At 32.5% G+C, this 24,506-nt stretch overlaps 2 protein-coding genes across 4 annotated transcripts; both read right to left on the minus strand.

Moving 5' to 3' along the window:
- Positions 1 to 11,610: 11,610 nt before the first annotated feature.
- On the minus strand, positions 11,611 to 19,539 carry LOC103839412 (rhamnogalacturonan I rhamnosyltransferase 4). Of its 3 annotated transcripts, none has more exons than XM_033280521.1 (9): positions 18,851 to 19,539; positions 18,532 to 18,773; positions 18,385 to 18,452; positions 18,217 to 18,305; positions 17,981 to 18,134; positions 17,606 to 17,895; positions 17,332 to 17,536; positions 17,089 to 17,246; positions 11,611 to 17,006 (listed from the first exon to the last, which is right to left on the minus strand). In XM_033280521.1, exons 2-9 carry the CDS (start codon positions 18,761 to 18,763, stop codon positions 16,760 to 16,762), a joined length of 1,443 nt encoding a protein of 480 aa, XP_033136412.1. In that variant the 5' UTR covers positions 18,764 to 18,773; positions 18,851 to 19,539; the 3' UTR covers positions 11,611 to 16,759. The 3 variants fall into 3 exon arrangements, with proteins under 3 accessions (XP_033136412.1, XP_033136413.1, XP_009114162.2); XM_033280522.1 differs by having other exon boundaries at positions 16,682 to 17,006; positions 18,532 to 18,757; positions 18,846 to 19,538; XM_009115914.3 differs by having other exon boundaries at positions 16,682 to 17,006; positions 18,532 to 18,757; positions 18,851 to 19,534.
- Positions 19,540 to 20,130: 591 nt separating this feature from the next.
- LOC103839410 lies at positions 20,131 to 21,058 on the minus strand. Its single transcript, XM_009115912.3, has 2 exons — positions 20,557 to 21,058; positions 20,131 to 20,416 (listed from the first exon to the last, which is right to left on the minus strand). Exons 1-2 carry the CDS (start codon positions 21,001 to 21,003, stop codon positions 20,330 to 20,332), a joined length of 534 nt encoding a protein of 177 aa, XP_009114160.1. The 5' UTR covers positions 21,004 to 21,058; the 3' UTR covers positions 20,131 to 20,329.
- Positions 21,059 to 24,506: the final 3,448 nt, after the last annotated feature.

Genomic DNA, 24,506 nt, shown 5'->3' on the forward strand with positions numbered 1-24,506 from the left:
ATGTTTAAAATTATTACAAGAGGTTCTAAGTCATTTATAGAAGCTTATACATTAATTTATAAAATGTATTTTGAAAATTTATCCTCCTATTACAATATTTTGAATTTTTTCATTTTTAATGGTAAAATTCTTCAACTACATTTACTTAGTGTACAAACCCATAAACTAAAGATTTACTAGTAGTAATGGTAATTATGACATGTTAGAGTTTTAATTCATTAAATAAAGTTAGTTTTTGTGGTTTTTCGTTAAATACTTAGTTTTGGGGTTTTTACCCAAATCAAACTTAGTTGAGGGGTTTTAACGTTAAAATTCTTTATTCTTTCCTTATTATCTATTATTTAAATCCTTATATTGGGATTTGTTTTATCAAAAACCAGTTGCAATCAACTGACGAGATATTTTTTTTCCTAATATCATGCTTTTAATATTTAAATATATATAGCAAGATTTGAGTTACCAAAATTATGTATATATTATAACCAGAATATCTTTAAAAATTTATTAGAAGATATTCTATCTCATAGCTGAATTAAAATTTATTAGAGGATATTCTATCTCATAGCTTCTCTTGAAAACTAGGTCATTTAGAAACTTAAACTAATTTGCTATATAAATATCACGTCACCCCCATCAGTTGCACGCATCTATATTTTACGTTTTCATATGTTTTTGATCGTTCTAATTTAAATTTTACTTTTGTGATCTTGCGCAGGTGTATGATAATCAATAATTAACTCATAGACGAGAACACCATTACTGGTAATTTTATGGGAGATTATTCTTCTCCGTTATTTTTGTTCTCTTCCTCTCCATGTTGTACCTCTATCTATATTTTTGCATCAGTAGTGATTCAACTAACAAAAAGAGACGACTATATTTATCCACGAACTGATCATCCCTTTCGAAAAAAGTAAATTTTTTTTATAAAGTTAAATCACTTATCAAGAATATAATATAAGATGTGTATGCTAATCAAGTACAATTTATTTATTGTGCGTGATCCTCTTCGGTACATCTGAGAGCCAAAGGTAATCTCAAAACTTTTTTAAATTTTTTGAAACTCATTGACGTTGTCCTATCAATTATATAATTTGTTATCTTTTGAGGATTGTTTACATCTTTAAATATTTTTGTTAGAATTACCTATTTTCTGACTTAAGGCTTAGAGAAGGAAACCGTAAATCAACTCTGTTGTTACAATGAAACCAATGATAATAAATCTCAGGTAATTCAAATCTCTCTTTTATATTTCTTGGCTAATTTTTTTTATTGGGGTTATGCGTGAAATATTTGTTTTTTCTCAATTATATTTTTATGATGTTTTAAGATTAGTGTTAAATGTGATCGTTTGAAGCATAATGCATTCTCAGAACACACCTCCATGATAAACACTTCTATGTAAATTGTGTCAATTATGTTAGTGATTTTGCATCTGAGTATTGTGACTGATGTTCCAAGAGAGAAAGCGCATCATCTCAAACCGAGATTGTTGCGAAAGGTAATTGGTTTATAGATGTAATTGGATAATTGACATCTAAAGGATACATTTTATTAGATAGTACCAAGCAGTCCTTTTAAATCTTTTGAACTCTAACTTTTTGAACTAACAGAATATTCATGCTTAACCTATAAGCAGTTCAAAGAGTTATGTATCTAAATGATACGCTTTATCAGATATAAATGATACGTTTTATTAGATAGTACCAAGCAGTCCTTTTAAACTCAAACAATGCCATATTCTGAGTTGTACACATTGTATTGACCTTTTTTTTCCTTGCGGTGTGTATTCAGATAGCAGTCGTGAAGTGCAGATATAAAGTAATATCAACCAAAATTAAGAAAAGTCTTTTAAAAGTATAGATAATCACATGGACATCTCTTGAACATGTCAAACAACCAACAATTTTGTCAGACCCGAATTTCTTAAACATGTTTTCTACTTTCTTTTTTCTTTTTATTTAGTTTCACCTGATGAGAAGTTTGAATCACAGACTCTTGACATTTTAAAATTTATATTATTTGTTTGTGTAATGGTGCAAAGGTTTCAATGAGACCGGCTTATCGTTCTTCCAAGAAAACAAAGGACTATGACAAGCTTGAAGCTGAAGTGAAGAAGAATAGAAGGATGATAAGCATGAAGGAGACGATGCTTTGAACAAGTTCCTCCGTGAGTTATATTCCGTGAGATATATTTGAATTCTGATGAGGATATGAACATAGTATAAATATCAATATGCCACATCAAATCTTTCATATTAACCACATACATGTAACATAAATATTATATAGTTGTAAATATGTAATTATCAATTTAATATCAATGTTAATGCCCGCACATGCGTGCGGGCGGTCCACCTAGTTGATAGATAAATGTGAATAGTTGTATACACTATATATCAGTATTAATTAGTGTTCTAAAAAATTAAATATATATTTTTAAATTTGGAAACCACACGTTAACTAAACTAATAAACTATTAACCATTTAATATTAAAAGTTAGCTATTCAGATTACGTAATATATGTTGAATATTTTTTCAATAAGTTAATTTAATACAAACTAAGTAGTTAGAAATTTATAAAAGAATCAAAACCAATTTATGTACACTAAAACTAGAAAAATGAGCAAAAGCTAAAATATAAAACAGAAATAAAAATTTCAAAAGATCAGCTACTTTCATTCTGTACTCGGCTTCTTGCAATCCGTTCTTGACCAGAAGGTGTTTTGGCTATTGGTCTCCGAGTGGTTTAGGAGCTTGTATAGGCAGTTCTAGAGTGATTTTATGGTTTGTGTTCTATAACCCTTGTTCTATAACATTTTGCGCATATTGGCGGTGACGATTACAAGCTTCGAGGTGTTCATCGGAAGCTAGCTAATCTGAAGACGACATGAGAATTCCCGCATCCAAGGCAACGAGGACAACCTCATGTTCTCGTGGAAATCGTCAGCAGTAGAGAATGAAAACTAATTTTTAAGGATATAAAAAGCAGACTGGCGGAACGTGTCGTGTCTAGTGGGTGGGCAAACCGGGGTTTAGCAATATGAAGACTAGGGAAATTTTGTTCAAATCAAAGTTGTAATCTAAATTGTATCCCACTCATATGGTTTGACTTCAATATAATTGTAATAAAAAGAAAAAAATAATAATTATAAAATACAGTAGAACAGATTTATTTTTCTCAAACGAAACATTCGCGCAAATGTGAGTTTCGTGAAAAAAGTAAAATTATATTTCTCCGGAGGGTCACATGTTTCATTTACTAAAATACGATTAATTAGACGATAATCCGCTCGCATGCGCGGAGTGAATTAATTATAATAATATTTGTTTTTTTTTTTTTTTTTTTGAAACAATAATAATATTTGTTTATTAATTGAATAGTTGTAACATTTTGCAACACTACAATCTTTATTGATTGTAACATGATGAATACAAATGTTGTTTTCTTACATGTATCATCGTTGTCGAATATCTAACGTATTAAAGCTCATTTTAGTTATTTTTAACACTTCATATGCACAAAATGAAATTAAGTTTTGCGGCTAACACAAATCGCAAAAACCAGATAGGCAACATTGATTGTAAAATGACAAAAGATGATTAGGTTTTCTACTCTCGACTTGTTTACTATTGACTCTGCATAAGTGATGTTATTTTCTACCTCTATAAAATTGTGCTTTCGTTCTCGTTTTTTTTCTCACTGATATGAGTTTTGTTTCCTTTTTAAACTTCTTTTGTGAATTCAGTGAATTACATAAGTGTCAACTAAAAAAGATGGACACCTGTAAAAATTATTTCCACTCCAGATACATATCTAAGAATCAAAATTCTGAAGAAAATCAAGCTGTTATAGAATATAAATGCAGACTTGAAATATAAAAGTATGTCTTTTATATATTCACCAGTCCGGTCTAAAAATTATCTCCTAAACAACAACAAAAAATTATTTATTTTATCAACCTATGCTTTTGAGGTTTAGTTACTGAAGAGTATATCGATAATATATATATATATAATACTTTATCATTCTAGTATATGTAAACTATGTATAAACTAAGAGCCGTTTGATTTATTAAATTATAAACCGGAAAAATTATAATAAATAGGTCAAATCTCTTTTTCATACAATTATAATAGCTAGACAAGGTAGTAGAGAGAAACAAACATTAGACGAATGATCAAATCTCTCATTCTTCGAACAAACTCAAAAGAAGGTTATTGGAATCTTGTCATGATATTTCATTAAAAGATTTTTATGAATAAAAATCAAGACTAAAATATTTAATCTGAATGAAATAATATATATATATATAGTACTTCCAATATTAAAAATTACTTCGATTTGAAAAAGTGTATTTATGGGATTGTCAGGATCAAATAACATATTAGAAACCACCCATTTAAAAAATATTTTGCATCAATAAAAATGTATATATTAGAGTAAGCGCATTAATCAAAACCAACACCTTTTGTTTATTTACAGTCATGCTTTTGGTAAATAAATCAAAACAATTATTTTATTTACTTTATATGGTATTTAATTAAACTTTAGTGACATTTACATAGATATATATAGTATCTTTTAATATAAATGTTTATTATTGACATTTCCTATTCATATGATTTTATTAACATTTGTATATTTGTTGTAACAAAAATTTAAAGCGTTAACCACAAAACTTTTAATGCGAGATTTATCAATACAAATTTCAATATTAAAATATTAAGATCTCAATAAATTTTCTATGTAAATTTTGAAATTAACATATTTATATATATATATATATATATATATATATAATATGAATATCTATTGAAGACTTCATATTCATATTATTTATGATCATTTATATCTTTTTTGAACAAAAAAAGTTAAACCATGGATCACAAAATTTCAGTGTGAGTCTTTTACCATTTTTAGTAATTTATAGTCGTTTGAAAAAATTCAAAATATAACATATAAGAAATAATCTAATTTTTTTATTATATGTTTAATCTGATTGTTTAATTTTTTTTAATAATATAAACTTAAACAAAAAAAGAGAGGATACACTTTTTTAAATCAAATATGTATTATTCATAATCATTATTTGTCATATATATGTTAATCATATTAGTTAATTTCATAAGATTTATTAAGGAAAGAATAACGAATATTTTTTTGTATACTACTAATCAATTTGATAATTAGTTTAATAAAAACATAATGTATATTTATATGGACTAACTTATTTTTTATAGAAAATCTAAAAAAAATATCTTAATGATGACACGTGGCTTCTAAAATATGTCGTAATGTTTCATGGTTAATATATAGGAAATACTAATCTTACTTTTTCAAAGAGAATAAGTCTCTAGGCGATACTACTGCCAGAACCACACTACTGCCAGAGCCAGACTTGTGCAAATGCTTTTGTAACATGTGAATGGTTTGCCACCTTTTGGATCCCCATATTTACAAAAATTATTTGTACATTGAAAAATGTGAATAGGTCGTCACCTTTTGGAGCCCCCAATTTAAAAAAATTATTTGTTTTTTTTTTACCTATGTTCATATACATATAGTTATATACTTATATATATGATAAAAAATAAAAACAAGAGATATTTTTACTATGCATATATAAATTTAATAAAAAATAATAGATTTTGAGAGTAAAAATCTATTTTACAACAAAATAGAAATAACTATTTATATTTACAATTAAAATTATCAAAATCTTGTGATAATTATTTTAAAATAAAATACAATAACATATTTTAATTATTATAGTTTTATAAAAAAATTATATTATAATAAAATATTTATCATAAAATTTATATAAATTGCAAAAAAATAAAAATATTTAAAAGTTTAAAACTACTTAGAAATTTTCTTATATAAATAGAAATAGTTTTTCTTAAATAATATAAATTATATAAAAATTAAAATACTTAAAATTTTGAAACTAATTATAAAATTTCTCATATAAATTATTTATATTTTCTTAAAATTGAATGGCTATTTTTATTTTTCATGACTAATACAATATATTGTATTACTAAAACATATTATGTTTTTATAATTTTAGTTATTTATAATGTAACTAGTAATTATTAAAACTATTCTATTATTTTATATAGAGAAATTAATACCTAAGTTTAAAAATTAATTAATATTATTTATAAACTATATAAATTTATTTTACAGATATTAAACACAAATAAATTATATCACATTATTGTTTAAATTATAGCTAATGTACCAAAAATTGTATGATTATTTATCTTTATGAAAATATTATTTATTAATTATTAATTAATTAAATATTGTAGTTTCTACCTAAAAAAATCAAAATTCGTTTTTCCTTTTAAAAGCTCACAAAAGTTGGTTTTTGGTTTTTCTTCACAAATTGGTTAAACTTTTCAAAAACTAGTTTCCCTAAATTTTAGGGAATCTATTTATTAAAAATCTTGATTGGCAAATCAAATGGTTTCTACAAAAACAAAAACTAAAAATTAAAACTTGATTGGATGAAAAATGGTTTTTGCAAAAATAAAAACCAAAAACTAATGCAAAAACCACAAACAATCGACCACTAAACCCTTATGAGTTTTGAATTATTTTTTTGACAACAATAAAAAGTAACTATGATGTATGTTCATCCGGGTCGGAGAACCAAACCGGAGGTATAAAATCGACATAGAACATAGCAGAAGAGGAATACCTAGCACCCTTATGAGTTTTGAATAATATGCTGAATTCAAAACTCTCTAAAAGTTTTAGGTTGGTATAATTTGTTGGTCTAAAATAAATTAAAAAAAAACGATGCCAGGAATCAAACCAGGATTTAAAGAGATTGATCGAATGATCTTTGCAAGTTTTTTTAAATAGTGTGTGCTACAGCGGATCCCATTGCCTAGACAACTAGTCCAAATCTATTATTTATAAACACCTGAATGGGCCTTTAGACTTATTTCACACAACCATTTATAGTTATCTTTGGAAAACATTTGGCCCAAATGCGTAAAGCTTATAATATTATCGTTGCAAATGTTGTAGGAAACCCGATTCACATTTTCCCTGCAAAGAAACATAATATTAGAAAATTGATTCAAGGAAATGATCATACGAAAAATTTGGATTTTTTTCTCAAATGCGATGATGTAATTAAACACAAATTTTTAACCTTTTCTTATTATATTGCCCTCATTTAATTTTTTTTCAAGATCCGCCACTGGTTACAAAATGGGAGACTACCATTGCTACTACGTCTTTGACGTTTGTATAAGAGAATTGTTCCGGTTTTGGGGATGTAGCTGTAACTCGCTTTAGAAGATAGTATTGCTTCTAGACTGAGCTGTCATGAGTTTCTCAAACAAATGTATGATCTCTAATGAATGAATGAGAATAGTAGTAAGGATCTATGGACTACGATCCACAAAAAGAAGTAGATCTTAAAGGGATAGCTAAACCTAATTTGGATCCCAATTCCTGATATAAAGATGATATAACCCTTTTTAAGTTACATCTTATAACTTTACAGAAACTGCAGAGGATAAAAGAAAGAAATTCAAAGATAGTATAACCAATCAGATCCTCGACTCTAGTGATTAGTGATCTTATATGCTTCACTCTGATAAAGTGGATGGATTTTTACAGATACATTCTTGAGGATTGGGATAGAAGTAATCTTCTTCCTTTGTTTTATCGGAGATTACTTTCCTATGCGTTAGTTCTCCCATCCGCCTTCCCTCGTGAGCCTCCTTGACAAATACTGCAAACTGATCCCATGAGAGTGTCATGTTCTTATGCAAATCCAATAGCTCCACAAGTCTCTTCTAGTTTAGCAATATGGTTTTCTTAAACCGAAGATATCTTTCCAAAAAAAAAAACTCTCATTTCAATAAGGATTTTCTGCAATTTCAAAATTTCCACGGGTCAAATCAATAAGTGGCAGTCAACTCGTAATATAACTTTCCATTGTCTATATGTGTATTTGATTGTGTATAATTTTAATAATATTCAATACTACGTCGTTTTAATATTGATTTTTAATAAGAAAACTTACATAATCAAGAATTGAACCGTGCATCTCTTACAAAAGAGTCAGAACCTACCCAACTTTACTACACGTTATTTAGATAAATTTTAGAATCACGCATACTTATATTGTACATAAACTGAGATTATATGATTTCAGTTATGGGTTATTTTACTAGAATCAGCAAAAGCTTTGAGAGATTGGAGATGGTTATAGATTCTCAAGTGTCACGTAAACAAAGATAAGAACTCAATGAACTCACTAAGAATCACTCTTATTAATCTTTTGAGGAAACTTACTCAAAACCTCAAGTTTTCAATCTCTCAATCACAAACTCATACGTTATGCAACATCCTTGCATCTCCTTATATATAAATCAAATTTCCTACTCATTAAGTATAACAAAATAGATAATTTCCTATTATATAACTCAATAGAATTAGGTTACTTGCTTCTCAAGCTAACTTCAAGCTTACTCCAACAATCTCCCCTTCAACTTGAAGTCATATGTCTTCACATCTTGAACTCATATTAGATCTCTCATCTCTTTGAATTTAACCCTTCCCAATGCTTTAGTTAAAATGTCAGCTCTTTGCTTGATCCCATGAACATGATGTACTTCAATCAGCTCGTTATCTACGTATTCACGAATGAAGTGAAACCATTGATGAATATGTTTTCTATGGCCATGGAACACCGGATTTTTCGTCAAGGCTATGGCATATTTGTTGTCTATATTGATCGACACCTTCTCACACTCGCTTCACTTTATCTCTCCCAATAATTCTTGAAGCCAAATAGCCTGTTTTTCTGCCTCAGTTCCAGCCATGAACTCAGCCTCACATGAAGATAATGCGACTGTCTCTTGTTTATGAGAACTCCAGCTGATAGGACAGTTGGCACAGTAGAATATATACCCAGCCGTGCTTTTTCCATCATCATCATCCACGTTATGAGTACTATCGTTGTATCCCTCAACTTTTGTTTCACCTGATCGTGAAAAGCTCAGCCCAAACGAAATTATTCCTTGTAAATACCGCAGGACAGCCTTCAACACTGCTTTATGAGACTGCTTAGGAGATTGCAAATACCTGCTAAGCACTATGATGCTGTAGGAGAGGTCTGGTCTAGCATGCAATAAGTATCTGAGGCATCTTATGTTTCTCCTGTATTCTTTCTCATCAACACTTCTCTCTTTTTCCGCTTTTGAAAGTCTCAAACTAGGATCCAGATGAATATGAATCGCGTTACAGTCTTTCATCCTAGTTTCTCCTAAAATATTCATAACATATCTCTCTTGCTTTAGTGGTATACCTTCCTTGTGTTGGAACAATTAGATACCAAGATAATAAGTTAACTTTCCCAAGCCACTCATCTCTAACTTTGCAGCCATATTTCTCTTAAATTCAAGTATGCTTTCTCGATTTGTCCCTGTTACCAAAAGGTCGTCGACGTATACTGCAACAAGGAGAAGACCAGTGACAGTGTGCTCTTGTTTACGATACAGAGCAGGCTCCTTTAAGCATTTAACAAAGTTAAAGCTTGAAGGAACTATGTTTAACTTCTCATTTCATGCTCTTGGAGCTTGTCGCAGACCATAAAGAGCTTTCTTCAATTTATACACCTTGTTCTGCTTTCCACTAATCACAAACCCTTCTGGTTGAGAGACATATACTTCCTCCTTCAAGTCACCGTGGAGAAACACAATCTTGACATCTAATTGATGAATTTCCCATCCCTTCGAGGCTGCTGAGGCGATCACAAATCTTAATGTCTCGATTCGTGCTACATGTGCGAAAACCTCATCAAAATCAACACCATATTTTTGAATATAACCATTTTCTACAAGCCTCACTTTGTATTTGTTTATGCTCCCATCAGAATTGCGTTTAATCTTAAAACCCCACTAAAGACCAATAGCCTTTGCACCAGCTGGAAGATCAACCAAATCACATGGTTTGTTCTTGACTATGGAGGCTATTTCATCTTCACAAGCATCTCTCCATACTTTTTCTTCTTTTGCCTCATCAAAATTCCATGGCTTATTATTGATAGACAAAAGAAGTCTCTCACCATCGAGTTCAGCTAATAATATATAGTCATTCAAATAAGACGGCTTCTTTCTTTCTCTTGTCGAACTCCTTAACATATCTTCATCATGGTCACTAGTTTCTATATCATCTTCCTCTTCATCGAGACCAGGTAGAGTTTGATGCTCTGTATTATCGACTCCTTCATCTTCTTCTTCTTCGACAGTATTATCATCTCTACTAACTCCTTTGTTCCCAAAATCGCCATAGGTAATACTAAAACTTCCTGGTGTAACCTTAGTAGTTTCAGTATTGCTCCAATTCCACATCTTATTCTCATCAAAAATAACATATCTATTCACAACAATTTTGCATGTTGTGGGATTATATAATCGATAGGCTTTTGATCCCGGTTCAGTGCCAAGATGCACAAGTGCTCGAGAACTATCATCTACTTCTTGAAATGTGGACTATCTACTTTTGTGAAACCAGCACACTCAATGTTAGCTTTTTTGTTCTTCAAGGCTTCATATGGAGTTTGGGAGTTGAGTACGCGAGTAGCAACTCGGTTGATAAGATATGTAGCATGTCTCACATCCTCTCCACATAGATAGTTTGGACACTCCATATGTTTTAAGATGCTTCTCGTCATACCTAATAGAGTCCTGTTTCGTCTCTCTACCACTCCATTTTTTTGAGAAGAATATGGAGCCGTTAAGTGTCTATTTATTCGATACGTCTCGCAGAAGGATTGGAACTCCGATGACAAAAATTCACCACCTCGGTCTGTTCTAAAGGCTTTGATTGTAGCTCATGTCTTCTTTTCAACCACAGCATTGAACCTTTTGAATTTCTCAAAACCTTCTACCTTCTCACAAGAAGAATCGACCACATGTATCGAGAATTATCGTCTATAAGAACGAATATATATATCTTTTCCTTGAAGGTGTAGGAGGTGTGATAGGTCCGCAAAGGTCAACGTGAATCAGCTCAAGTACTTTGTCAGCACGGAAAGTAGTAGCTTGCGGGATTGAATGCCTTTTCTGTTTACCAAGCAAACAAGACGAGCATACATCTTTCTCGATCGTGATGTTGGATATGCTGAGAACCAACCCTTTAATCATTCTGCTCATTGAATCTCTTCAACGTGCCCCAACTGTGAGTGCCATTTAACCGAATAACTTAATAGAGCTTCAGTCTGCTTACACCTTGATTCCACGATGTCAATGAGGACCTTGTACAAACGATTTCTAGACCTCTTTGCGCTCGTTATAAGTCTTCCATCTCTTTCTCGTAGCGTCAAATAGTCATCCTTCATTCTGATATCACAGCCCGATTCAGTGGCTTGTCCGAGACTAATTATGTTGATCTTAAGATCTGGTATAAAATAGACATCAGCCAAGATCTTCTTCCCTCCGTCCTTGCTACAGAATAAGATAGAGCCTTTCCCTTTTATATCTATGCATGAGTCATCTCCAAATCGTACCTTCCCCGTGATTGACTCATCGATAGATTTAAAATAGCTTATATTTCCTGTCATGTGGTTACTTGCACTGTTGTCTAGGTACCAATTGTTTTCTGTGTTTGTCTCATACTCCTTTTGATTAACATTCTTCTCGTTTAAATATACGAACTCGTTCATCATCAACTCTTCAGCCTCTTGAGTGTCATTTTCTTTATGTTTGGTTGCTTCCTGCAACTTAAGCAATCGATCAGGACATGTTGCTGCATAGTGGTCATTTTTGTCGCAGCGGTAGCAAGTGATCTTTGACATATCAAACTCATTCTGATATCAGTCGTTGTAACGTCCTCGTCCTCTGCCCTTAATATAGTAACCTCCTCCTCTTCCTCGTAATAGCCATGATAGTCACGATTTTGGTTCGACGAGGCAGACTGATTCTCTGAATTTCATACATAAGTTTTTTGTTGTCTTGTGTGCTTCTTCTTCATCACCAACCTGTTCCTCATACATCTTTAAATGTCCAATAATTTTCTCAAAAGTCGTGGTGTTCAAGTCAAAAACTTGCTCTAAGGAAGCCACAATATGAATATATTTCTTTCGAGGAAGACTGAAAGAAATTTCATGACTAGCTTGGACTCTTCAATAGTTGCTCCTAGTGCAGTTGATTTTGACGAGATTTCTGATATCTTCCCAACAACTTCGTCAATTTTATCACCATCTTTAATCTCCAATCTGTCAAATTCAGACATGAGAATCTGAAGTCGAGCTTCCCTAACTCGATCTGCACCCATGTTCCTTGATTTGATGGCTTCCCAGACTTTCTTTGATGTGTACAATTCTCCTACTTGTAATATAAGTGTTCCAGGTATGGATTGGAACAGCAAAGCAGTCGCCATATTATTCTTCTCTACATCGTCTGATTCATGCTCAATAACATCCCATACTTTGTGTATCTTGAGCAGAAACTTTACCTCGATTGCCCAGACCGTGTAATTAGTCGAGTTGAGCATAGGGCAGCTGATGGATGAAGTTCCGCCATCTCTAGGTTTCGATGAAACCGTTGTTATATCTCTCATCGCTTCCTTCGTACTCAAGATCGATCCCTAGAGCTCTGATACCAAATATAGATTGTCAAGTATCACGTAAATAAAGATAAGAACTTAATGAACTTAAAAATAAGAATCACTCTTATTAATCTCTTGAAGAAACTTACTCAAAACCTCAAGCTCTCAATCTCTCAATCACAAACTCATAAGTTATGCAACATCTTTGCATCTCCTTATATATAAATCAAATTTCATAAACTCATTAAGTATAACAAAATGGATAATTTCCTATTCTATAACTTAATATAATTAGGTTACTTGCTTCTCAAACTAACTTCGAGCTTACTCCAACAATGGTGAAATCAAAATCAGTAATGATGCTTGTGTGAGAATCTTCGAAACCGTCTCTCCTTCTCGTTTAATCTTCTTCACCATCCCTAACCATATTTCTCCGTTACATCTCCTTCGATTTGTCACCATGAGGCCAGAGTCGCCCCATGCTCGTCTCCAAGCACCGAGAAACAGATTGGATCTTCTCCACTGATTCCAGCCATCTCCAGCTCCTCATGAAACTCCCTGAAATCTCTCATTTGATACTGATCAGCGATGCTCCCAAGAATGTCTCTGATTCCCCCCCCCCCCCCCCCCCCCCCGAGGACAACGACTCAGAGAGACTGAGCAGAGACTGGAGCCTCTCGTTGTAGCTTTGTCACCCGCTGGAAGAGATGACTTCACGTTGAAGATGCTATTGAGGATTAGGAGGCGTTACTATGAGTTAGAATTTTTTAAAAAATATTTTTGAGTTTTCATGTTTGTTTGAACCGAGTTTGGTCGGGACTTGTACTGTAAAGACCTAACTCGTCGGTGGGTTATTTTAAAGGCGTTTATTAGATCTGGAAAGAGTTCTATTTAAAAATGAGGAAATAAGCGGAAGAGTAAGCCGGTGCTCGGTGAGCTGGCCAGGAAAGTACAAGTCGTTAAGAATACAAATGAGTAAAACCTTAGTTTGTAGCCGTAAGGTATGTATGTGAATGTCCGGGTCCCCTCTTGCTGGTCTTCCTCCGCCTTATATAGGATGCCTCTCTTTCCCATCGCCTTAGGTCGTCGTGTCCTATTGGGCTTGGTCTCGAACGGGCCAAGCAACTGAACTTTCGAGCCGAGCTTATGTTCTTTCTTCGACGAGTCGACCGAAGCAGCACTAAGCCGAGCTTGCACGTTTGGTTGGAGACCACTTAGCCAAACAGGTGTCCTGGGTCGGCTTTAATGAGTCAAACCTTCTATTTTGCGGGCCTTGTGGAGGGATGTAATCCATCTCCTAGAATAAATCCCCATAGTTCATTTACGAGAGGCGTAACCGATCTCAGTGAATTTGTAGAGTCAGATTTGGAAAATAGAAGATTTGGAAAATAGAAGGTTTGGATCAGAGTTTCATCGAAAGAGGCTTGCTTTTTACTCGGGGTAACCTTCACAAGCTGCTGAAGCCAAAAATGTTTGTCGGTCTCTCGGTAGAGGTAGTGTGTCGCGAATTAAAGGCTATAATGAATCATTCGCTCAAGGCTATCGGTCGATTGAGTAATAGCTACTTAGAAGCATACCGTCCAACGCGATTATCCCGAGCATAAATGATTGTGACGATGAAGATTGTTGGTTGTTCAGTTTGACTGTATTACCAACTGAGTTTTGAAGCTGAATTTGGTCCAATTTGGTACCTGTTTGGTTGGATAACTGGTTCGGTATAGATTGACGCTCGGTTTACTACGAGAAATGGAAATGTCACGAATAATGGGGCAGGAAAGTTTGGTGGTAGTCTAGGCCCAATAGGCCCTTCTAAACCTAATAATGGCGATGTTATGGCATCTCCAATGGTACATCAAAATGAGGGAAATCCATCTTCAATGTTACATAATTTTGAAGGAAAAAATGAGTATATGAACAGTATTACATCATTTTTTGAGGAAACACTATTCACAAACTCATTTTGATGTCAAACTTTTTTTATTTACATAATGGTGTTTTACTTTTTGACAATCTTTATTTTATGCATAAACAAAACATTAATACCAAACATAACTTTTATAACTTTATATCAAATATGTATATACTGGTTAAACTTTTATTAATGTAATAAATATTTTTTTTTATAAATCAAAGGGTGGTTAAATTATAGAATTTAAAAATAAGTGAGTATAATCTAAAATCTTATAAAATAAAAAGTGTTATTTACAATAAATAAGAAGTTGAAAAATGAATATAATAAGAACTTAAAGAAAAAATGAGGGAAATCACTGAAGTAAATCACAAACTCATTCTGAGTTTATTTCACTTTGAGAAAAAAAAAAAAAGAGGAAAAGCATTGGAGATGGTGTTAGAGATTTTGTGCCTCCTTCCCTATAAGGTTATGAATGGGAGGGGCAGGACAATGACAGATCATATGTGTTGCAGGAGAACTGCTTTTAAACTCCCATTCACAAATTTTCTGTTTCTAAAAGTAAAAGACAGGACATCTGCATATTTGATTATTTTTTTTTGTCTTTTTGTGCAAAAGGCAGTTCTCCTGCCTCATTTTCTAAACACCCACTTTTTAAAGAGGTTCACCTATTGTCTCTCTATTCTAACCAATAAAAGATTTTTCTACAAATTAAATTTTAAAAAACTATTATATTCTTCTCTCTTATTTCCCATTATTAAGTAACTTCACTTATCAAATACAAATACATTAGATTTAATTCTTTTTTTTCGTGTCAACATATAATAGATTTTTCTACAAATTAATGTTCTTATTGTTTTATCTATAATATATGAATGTAAAAAACGACTAATATCTATAAGGCTTCAAATTTAGAACCACAGAATTTAATAACAACGAAGTTTTCGTAGAAACCACATACATTATATATGTATTAGATATTTTTAAATATATAATCATCAACCAGATTTTTTATTTTTTTAAATTAAATATATATATATATACACAATAAGTATAAATCTAGCTATATAATAAACAAGAAAATATTATGTAAATTGAAATTGATAAAAACAAAATAATTAACGGTTCAAATTACCATATTTATATATTCTTACAATTGAAGTCTTAAATTTTATGAATATAACAAAATAAGAATAGTATATGAGAACCAAAAAAGAAATTTTTACATTTTTTCTTAAGAAAATAAAATTAAAGAGAAAATTAGTTAAATAGTGATAGTTAAACATTAACTATTAAATATTAAATTTAATAATAATTGAAAGCACATTAATTTTATGTTGATTTTTTAAAACCGGGTTTTGAAATTGAACATGTTCACTGGTTTTATCGGTTTTTAGCCGGTTTTACTTGTTTTTCTGAAATCCACGTTTTAAACCGAACCAAACTCGGCTTTTTCACTGAGTCACGGTTGGACCGGTTCGATCAGCCAGTCCGGTTTTCAAAACACAAGTTTAATATTGCAGTTATGTTATGGGAAAATCTAAATATTTTTCAATAAATTCATTTATCTTTGTTATGTATTATTTATATTATGTGTTGGTATTTTGGTGTAAATTTTATTGTTTAAATATATGATCTGTATTTTTAATTTCAAAAGTAACTTGTCCTGCTTGATCTGCGTCTCTCCTGCATGATCCGCTTGATCTGCACTTGTCCTGCTTAATCATCCGCTTGATCTGTCCTGCTTGAACTGCTTTTACCATTCGGAACCTAAATAGTCAGTCTCTCTCTCTCTCTCTCTCTCTCTCTAACGTTACTTCTCTCCCTAGCTGCTTTCCGATCAGCCATCGTAGTTTTAGGTGTTTTATACGCCGCGAGTTTCCGGGTGAAGACGATGTCTCCACGTAACCGATTATCAAGGGAGCAGAAAGAAAAGGTCGTTGCCATCGAATCATCTCCGAAAAAGGACTTGTCGGGCAACGGGGGCTCCCTTGACGATTCTAGCCTGATCCGTCGCGAAACTCTCGGGGACGCCACGCCTCGAGGAGTTACGTTTAAGAGGAGACAGAGATGGTCATGAGCGTTAACAGTGGGGACTCGAGTGACTACAAGTATGAACCCACTATTACCCGACTCGCGCTTTTGAGAGAATGTGGGGCCACATAACGCGTTTATGAGTCTTCTTCAAAACTTTGAAGCTGTGACATTTTCATGCGCGTTCCAGTTTAGTTATCTTAGAAAAACGTTGGTTAGTGATATATATGCTTCACTCTGATAAAGTGGATGGATTTTTACAGATACATTCTTGAGGATTGGCATAGAAGTAATCTTCTTCCTTTGGTTTATCAGAGATTACTTTCCTATGTGTTGGTTCTCCCATCCTTCTTCCCTCATGAGCTTCCTTCACATATACTGCAAACTGATCCCATGAGAGTGTCTTGTTCTTATGCAAGTCCAATAGCTCCACAAGTCTCTTTCGGTTTAGCAATATTGTTTTCTTAAACCCATGATATCTTTTCACAAACAAAACGCATCATTTAGTTTCAATAATCTTGCTGAGACTTTTAGTAAACATTTTGATTTTATGTAAAGTACCTTCGATGACCTTCAACAACTTTAGCCATGTTTCCATAGTAGGTAGGAATAAAAGTGTCGCTGGCTACTGATACAATGAAGTCTAGAGCTGCCATTTGTGATGAGTGGTTCTGAAACTGTTGCAGTTCCTTTGGATCTAGTAGCATTTCTTTTTTCACCTGATAACCCATATGATTTTATCAATTTGAAAGTATATTATTATATGATGAAAAGCTTGAAAGTGTGACAGAAAAAAAAACTCACAATTCTTGGGAATGATTCTTTTAAAAGGGCTAATCTCCTCTCGCCACCGTAGATATCACCAGCTGCAATGTATATCTGTGTATCCTTCTGAAACCCTAAGGCTTTTAGGACCAAAACAGCCTCTTCTGGTGTCAATGGACAGCGTCCTTGCACCCTTCTCTCCTCAGAGACTATCTCTTTCTCTTTCCACCATGGATATGCATACCTATAGAACTCACAAAGATCATCAATATTTTGTAGCAGAGGATCAAAGCTAGAACAGTATGTTATATACCTCATCTTTTTGAGTTCTTCAGCTTCTTTCTCAGTGCAACCATGAGTGCAGCCAGAGAAAGCTAACATGTCCATCTCATATCTCAAATGCAAAGCCACAAAAGGCCCTCTTTTCTGAAGAATACTAACTAACTTTGCTCCCAAAGCCTCGATCCGTGGAGAGAATCTCAGTCCTTGGAAGTTCACACGGCATCTCAGCCTCTGGAGATGTAGAGAAAGACCGTTGTTGGCTAATCTCGTATCACTCCTATTGAAATGTATGACTTTATGTTTCCTGAACCGCGGCAAGAGCTGAAACAAGAAACTTTAACTCAGTCAAAACACCAGATCATTAATAAGCAAGTAAAAAAGAAAAGAAGAAAGCTGCAAACTAAACCTTGTGCAAGTAATACTTCTCATTTGACCAGCTCACTGGAGGCATTTGGAACAGTTTGTATCTGCTATAACGTTTAGGAAGCTTCCTTATGATCTGAACTTCATCTCTTAATGAATCAATGAAATGGTTTATATCAAAAACATCCTCAAAGTCACTGCAGTAAAAGTAAACCAGAGTTGGTTTAAATTACTATTTACTAACACACACCAGCACAGATAACAAAAGTGAGAACAAACCTAGGATCAGCCCAGAAAGATTTCTTATCAAGCTCTGGAACAAGTAGTGTCAAGTTCAACAGTCTAGCAATAGTCACCATATCACATATCTGTAAACAAAAAAAAAACAAAGCATCAAACCCTAAATCTTCAAATCAGAGAGACAGAGAGACAGTGTGTGTTATAAACCGCTGCACGCATTTGATTCAAACCGCCATTACAAGACACTCGTAGAATCCCATTGCTTGTATAATTTCCTACAAAGATAATCACTCTCCTTAAAACCCTAAAGCACCACATCAAAACTCAAATACAAAAGAAACATAAAAGACTTACTTCGAGGAGGAAGCAATCGAACCGGCTCAACCGGAAGGGAGAACCGGGAAATCTGATTGGTTAAACCGGTAAAGAGCTGAAACAAGCAAGTCCAAACCAAAATGCAGGAGCAGACTCTAAAGAACCAAACTTGTGATCGACTTTTGGTAACTCTTGGACTCGGTGGCTTATTATGCGTCTGCGAACTCTCCGATCTAATTTGAATCTCCATCAAATCTCCGACCACCTTCATCCGAAAAAAACTTTGCGATTACTACAACTATATCTATTATTATTATTATTACTTTTTCGTGTGATTAGATGACAAAAAACACCTTACACTTCAAAATCAAGATTCTATTGAGAATCCAAACAGCTCGAACTCATCGGAGACTCTGGTCACGCGTCATTATCTCTGCCCCGCTATTTAAAAAAGTCCATCATTAACTTCGTCTTTATTGTTTTGACTAATCGAGTTTGAAATAACACACCAAGATCACTTTATATATATCATATAGTTTTAAGCATTTACATGGGCTCTCTTTGAAACCTTAGGCGGAAACAAAAATTCAGCTGAAGTCCATTTATAGCCCAACTAAATTATATATAAAAAAAAAATTGTTTCAAGAACATAGATGCAAAAATTCCGCTGCCGGGATTTGAACCCGGATTTCATGAAAGCGAGCAGGAGCGAAGTCCGATGCTCGAGTTTCGAAATAAACCGGTGTGCTACAGCGGATCTTGCTTCTTAGGGAGGCCAAACGTTATTTATTGCTTCTAAAACTCGTATGGGCCTCTTAAAGCCTAACACTTCATTATTATCATAGACTGTGTAGCTGTCTCTAAAGTCGCAAAAATAACCCTTATAAATAGATTCTCAATCCCAACTAAAAGGCCTACCCCTAAAAATATTTCAAGGCTATGATGATCAATGATGATACGAGAATACAAGTGGATTCAACATCTACACTCCAAGAAACAAATATATCAAGGGTTGTGTTTAGATTTTTGAACAGTCATGTTTAGAGCATCTCCAACCCACCTTTATTTTTACCTCTATAATAGCATTTAGAGGCAAAATCACTCCAACCCATCTCTATTTTTGCCTCTAAAATAGAGATTGCTATTTTTTCCTCTATTTATAGGGGAAGAAATAGCATTCCTCTATATTTTGCTCTATATATAGAGATCTCTATTTTAGAGAAATACATTGGAGTAAAACCCATCTCTATTATAAAGTTCCTCTATTTTAGAGGTAAAAATAGAGAAATACATTAGAGATGGTCTTAGTAGAGTAATTTGCTAGTAATAGTGAGCGGCTTTCTGTTTCCAAAGCTGGATATATATGTCATAACAACAATATCCGATCAGAAAGCGGCCGTCTCAATCTCTAACAATCCAACGATCGTCACTATGCTAGTTTGATCTATAAAAGCCGCATCAAAATTACATTTCAAAAAGCCTCAAGTTGGTCTTTTCAAACCATTTTCTTGTGAGCAGCTAAGTATTTTTGTGTTTTTGAAATCTACAAAGCTTAATATACTGTAGTTTCAAATGCAAAATCTTTATGCGTTTGATACCCAATAAAAAACATATATCTGTTTTAAAAAATAAAACACATAAACACATATCTTAGTTTGTTTTTTATGAACATTCAGTCAAATTATTAAAAAATCATAGAAAGACCAAATGTAAACTGTATTTCACTCTATTTTCCTTTAATTTCGTATATCTTCTTACACACACATATAATACTATGAACATAACTCTGTATAATAGTCGCACAACAAATCGCCAATACAAATATATTCGCATCTTGTCACAAGATCCGAACCACTCGAACTCTGCGCCGGGATGATATCGACTCGTTCAATCTCCCAATTTCAATTATAAGCTCCTTTATTTTCTACAAATTATTAAAACTCCACTCAGTATCAAACTAACATTTTAAAAGATGATGTCAAAAAACAACATTTTAAAAGATTTACTAAAATAAATTTAAAGATTTAAGTCTTTTTGAGTAATCAGTTTACACAAGTGACAAACCTGATCTTTCTCTTTGAGCTGAAGAAGCAGAAATCTCAGCTTCTCTTCTTGTAATCGTCTCCACCATCTCACGATCTTCACATAAACAAGACTCGAGACCAATGAGAAGCCACAAATGAGGGTGAATGACCAGAACACCCTTGTACTACTCACGTAATTACAAGGCGCCCGCTCAAAAATTCCTGAGTCCTTCAGTCGCTTCTTGGCAGTCTCAATCACCCGCCAAGGAAACGACTGGTTCACGGTGCTGGAGGATTCATCTTCTTCTTCTTCTTCTACGACGGGGACAACAGAATCTTCATCATCATCATCACGGCCTTGGCTTGGTTGTGATATCGGTGAGCTTAGAGGGCTAGATGCGTCGACTGGTGAGCTCGTGGATGAGGTTTGTATCACTACCCATTCACTGAACTCCTCTTCTTGCGCTGCTTCTGCATTGTTGTTCATATTTTTTTGGGATAATGTTCTGCTTTTTGAGTCTTTTATATATGGCCGTCATTTAAAAGAAATTGGCATAGAATATTGTAAAAATCTAGTAATGATATTTTGCTAGTTGAGAATAAATATCTGACAAAATGATAATGACACTACTGGTCTCTAGTATTTCTACTTTCAAAAATAAATTTATAGATATTTTAGTAAAGCAAAAAGATGATTTCAGTAGACTTCAAAAGTCTCAGATTAATTTATTAATATTTATTAAAACTTAGGGAAAATTAAAAACTAGTATGCTACTTGATATGATTTATTTGGTTATATTTAAAGAATTTTAATACTCATGCATAATTGTTTTTTTTTTTGGTTCTACCGGTTGATCAATACATTATGCATGGGCGTGGCTTTAAATGGCATGCATTGTTAAATTTGTTATATTAATTATATTTTGCTTATATTCTTTTTTTTGTAAACTAGATTATGCTTATATTCGAGGATCCGTTCTTATAAACCCAGCTTCTTCTCTATGTAACGTACCGGCTTCTTCTCTACAACAAATGTAACAAAAGCAGAGGAGAAGAGAACAGTTAATCCTGTCATTCTTCATATTTGATGGCAACGGGAGAAGTTGCTTGCTGAGATAAACTGACCATTTAAGTCTCAAATCAGATATTAGATTTTACCAAAATATATCAGATACATTAGATTAAAGAAAATTACCATCCAACTCTATTTTTTAAAAGGGTTATTTGTGAAATAACCAAAACAAAATTAGTTTTTTTAGAGAGAGCCTAGAGAGAGATAGGAAAAGAAAATAAGAAAGAGAATGTGATTTTGGTAGGTTTGTTAATTTTGGTTTTTTGTTGAGTTATTGGATGCAATTTCTCTTCTTTTTTTTCAATTTCTCTTCTTTTTTTTCTCATTTTTGGTTTTTTGTTGAGTCCTGGTAATTATTTTTAAGTCTTCACAGACGGTATAAAACAGATGATTTTTCCTGGCTTTGCAGAAGCATCAAGAATCATGCAAATAAAACCAGAACCAAATGTGACATCCACAGATGATTCAACCTTGCAGAGTGATCATAATCCAAAAGGTGTACCAAAAAAAAAAAAGAGATTATAAATAGGGAAATTGCACTGTATGACGTCCAATAACCGCATAATTCACTCGATGGCTAGTTTCCCTAACTCACCGATATATGACTCACCTTTTATAAAATATTGACATTTTGCCCTCCTTATTAACCGGGAGTAACGGGCAAAAAATAAAAATTAACTAAAAAAAAAACTGTTCACGCAACTGTCGTGGCGCATCGTTAACCCACATAATCCTTTTTTACTTTACCATACCTTTCTCTGTAAACTAAACACTATTCTTCTCTTTCATCACTACCGCAAATTCACGCCATGTTTTGCCAAACTTTAAACTGCTCGTCACCGCGATTTTACTTCACGAACCGACGAATCGGAACACGGAAGGCATTCTACAGTTCTTCTTCCGGCAAGAAAGCATCCGGTACTCTCGTGAGTTCGAATTTACTTTTCTATTTTCTTGAAATTTCCAGTTACTCCGACCGGAATTGAGTCTTGTTGTCCGTTTCTTTGTTCTTTTCAACTATACGAGAGCTTTAATTGTCTATTTCTTTTCTGTACTGTATCGATTTACTGGTCTTTGCACGTGGTAGTAAATTGCAGATAGAAACAAAAATCGAGTCCGTGCCTTTGTTTGGAATGTTGTAACTGTGATTTCTGCGTGGTCGCTTTCAGTTATCTGTTTATTTGGTTTTCAACCGTCATTATCTGAACACGAAAATAGGATTTTGAATATTAAAGTGGTTTCATTGTTCAATCCGGGACTTAGGATATTTCATAAATCTGACCATACTAGACCATTTCTATTTTTCAATTGTAATATAGTATGTGAATAACATAGTGATGTCGTGTGCTATTCCATTTACTTTGAATCTCTTTTTTATGTGTGGTATTGTTTTCATTCTATACAGTTTGTTATTGCCATCTCGGTAGGGATAGATATTCAGTATCAGATAGCAACGGAAATCAATACTAGAATGAGGATTATGAAACCCATTTCACTGTCTATCGTTTTCATTTTTTGGGTTTTTTTGTTTGGATCCGTAATTATCTGTACAATATATGACTATATGACTATCTTGAATTGTAATTGATTTTTGTTAGGTTTGCAGAATCTTCTACTTCATATTTGTGCACATACTAGACCATCTCCGTCACTGGAATCGCATTCTATATGTATATGGAATAGTATTGCGCAATGACCTCATTCTTTATTTTCAAACTTTTTGAATATATTAAGATTATTTCTTTTAGGTTGTGATTTCTATTTTTTAGAATCTCAACATTGCAGTGGAAGTACCGTATTTTAGTGGTTAAAAATTAAAGGTTTTTACATTCAAGTATGAGGTTCGAATCCTAGATTATACAATTTCTTGCAGATTCTACATTATAAGAAGTCCATATTTCAATTTCCGGAGAAAATAATTTATTAAACAATCATGCAGACAATAAAAAAAATGCTTACAAAGGATCTACAACATGGTGCAAGTAAATTCAGTCAGACTTAGATCTTCTGGAACGGTTTATATGATGTAGTTATGCGTAGATTTTCATAAGATAGATTTTAGTGTCGTCTATGTAATATTTTTTCGTAATTGTAAAAATCAATGTTAAAAAATCTAGTCTATTAATTTAGGTTCTTATTTTTTATCTACCATACAAAAGTCTATGTTAGACCATTCATTAGAAACTTAACTAAACATCCTAAATTTATTCATATGTGATATTTTCCTAACAAAAACAATATATATCTTAACAATAACATTCGTAAGAAAGGACAAATATATTTCTATTAATTATATCTTGATTATTTATCATATATAATCTAGACCATATTATATATATTTGAGTAATTAGTTTTGAAATTAAATAGTATAGTCCAATTCTTTTTAAGATTATTAAATTAATTTTTATATAAAACAAATAAATAATATTTTATTAGTTGTAGCATTTTATGTTTGATTTTTGTAGTAAAAATATGAAACAATAATATATTAAATAAAATACATTTTTGAAATATAATATAAAATAATTTAATTTAGTCACATACAAACATTTCGAGAATCAAAATTTTTAAACAAAAAAATTAATAAAATTTGTATTAATGCATATAAAACTATAATTTAAAATTAAACTATTAATATGCTGTTGCACTTTTAAACAAATAAACAAAATATTAAATTAATATATGATTTGTACAATTAAATCAAAACCAAATTTCAACAAATATTACATTTTCAGAATAATATTATATACAGAGGCCGTTCTAAGCAGGGGGGGCAGCGGGTAGGCGAAATGGAGGTTTGGGCTCATAAAAATTGATAATAAATTTATATCTTTGTAACTTATTTATATTTTAAATATTATTTTAAAAACATAAATATATATCCGCACGGACGTGCGGGTTCAGATCTAAGTATATAT

Source organism: Brassica rapa, chromosome A09, assembly GCF_000309985.2.
Source record: "Brassica rapa cultivar Chiifu-401-42 chromosome A09, CAAS_Brap_v3.01, whole genome shotgun sequence".
Taxonomy (NCBI): Eukaryota; Viridiplantae; Streptophyta; class Magnoliopsida; order Brassicales; family Brassicaceae; genus Brassica; species Brassica rapa.

Coding starts and splice junctions, on each gene's coding strand:
- LOC103839412 (XM_033280521.1), bottom strand. CDS start 18,763: ATGAAGGTGGTCGGAGATTTGATGGAGATTCAAATTAGATCGGAGAGT. Junction 17,896..17,980: donor AGAAGTATTACTTGCACAAG/GTTTAGTTTGCA, acceptor TTCTTGTTTCAG/CTCTTGCCGCGGTTCAGGAA. Junction 17,247..17,331: donor AAGAATCATTCCCAAGAATT/GTGAGTTTTTTT, acceptor ATGGGTTATCAG/GTGAAAAAAGAAATGCTACT.
- LOC103839410 (XM_009115912.3), bottom strand. CDS start 21,003: ATGAACAACAATGCAGAAGCAGCGCAAGAAGAGGAGTTCAGTGAATGG. Junction 20,417..20,556: donor AGCTCAAAGAGAAAGATCAG/GTTTGTCACTTG, acceptor AATAATTTGTAG/AAAATAAAGGAGCTTATAAT.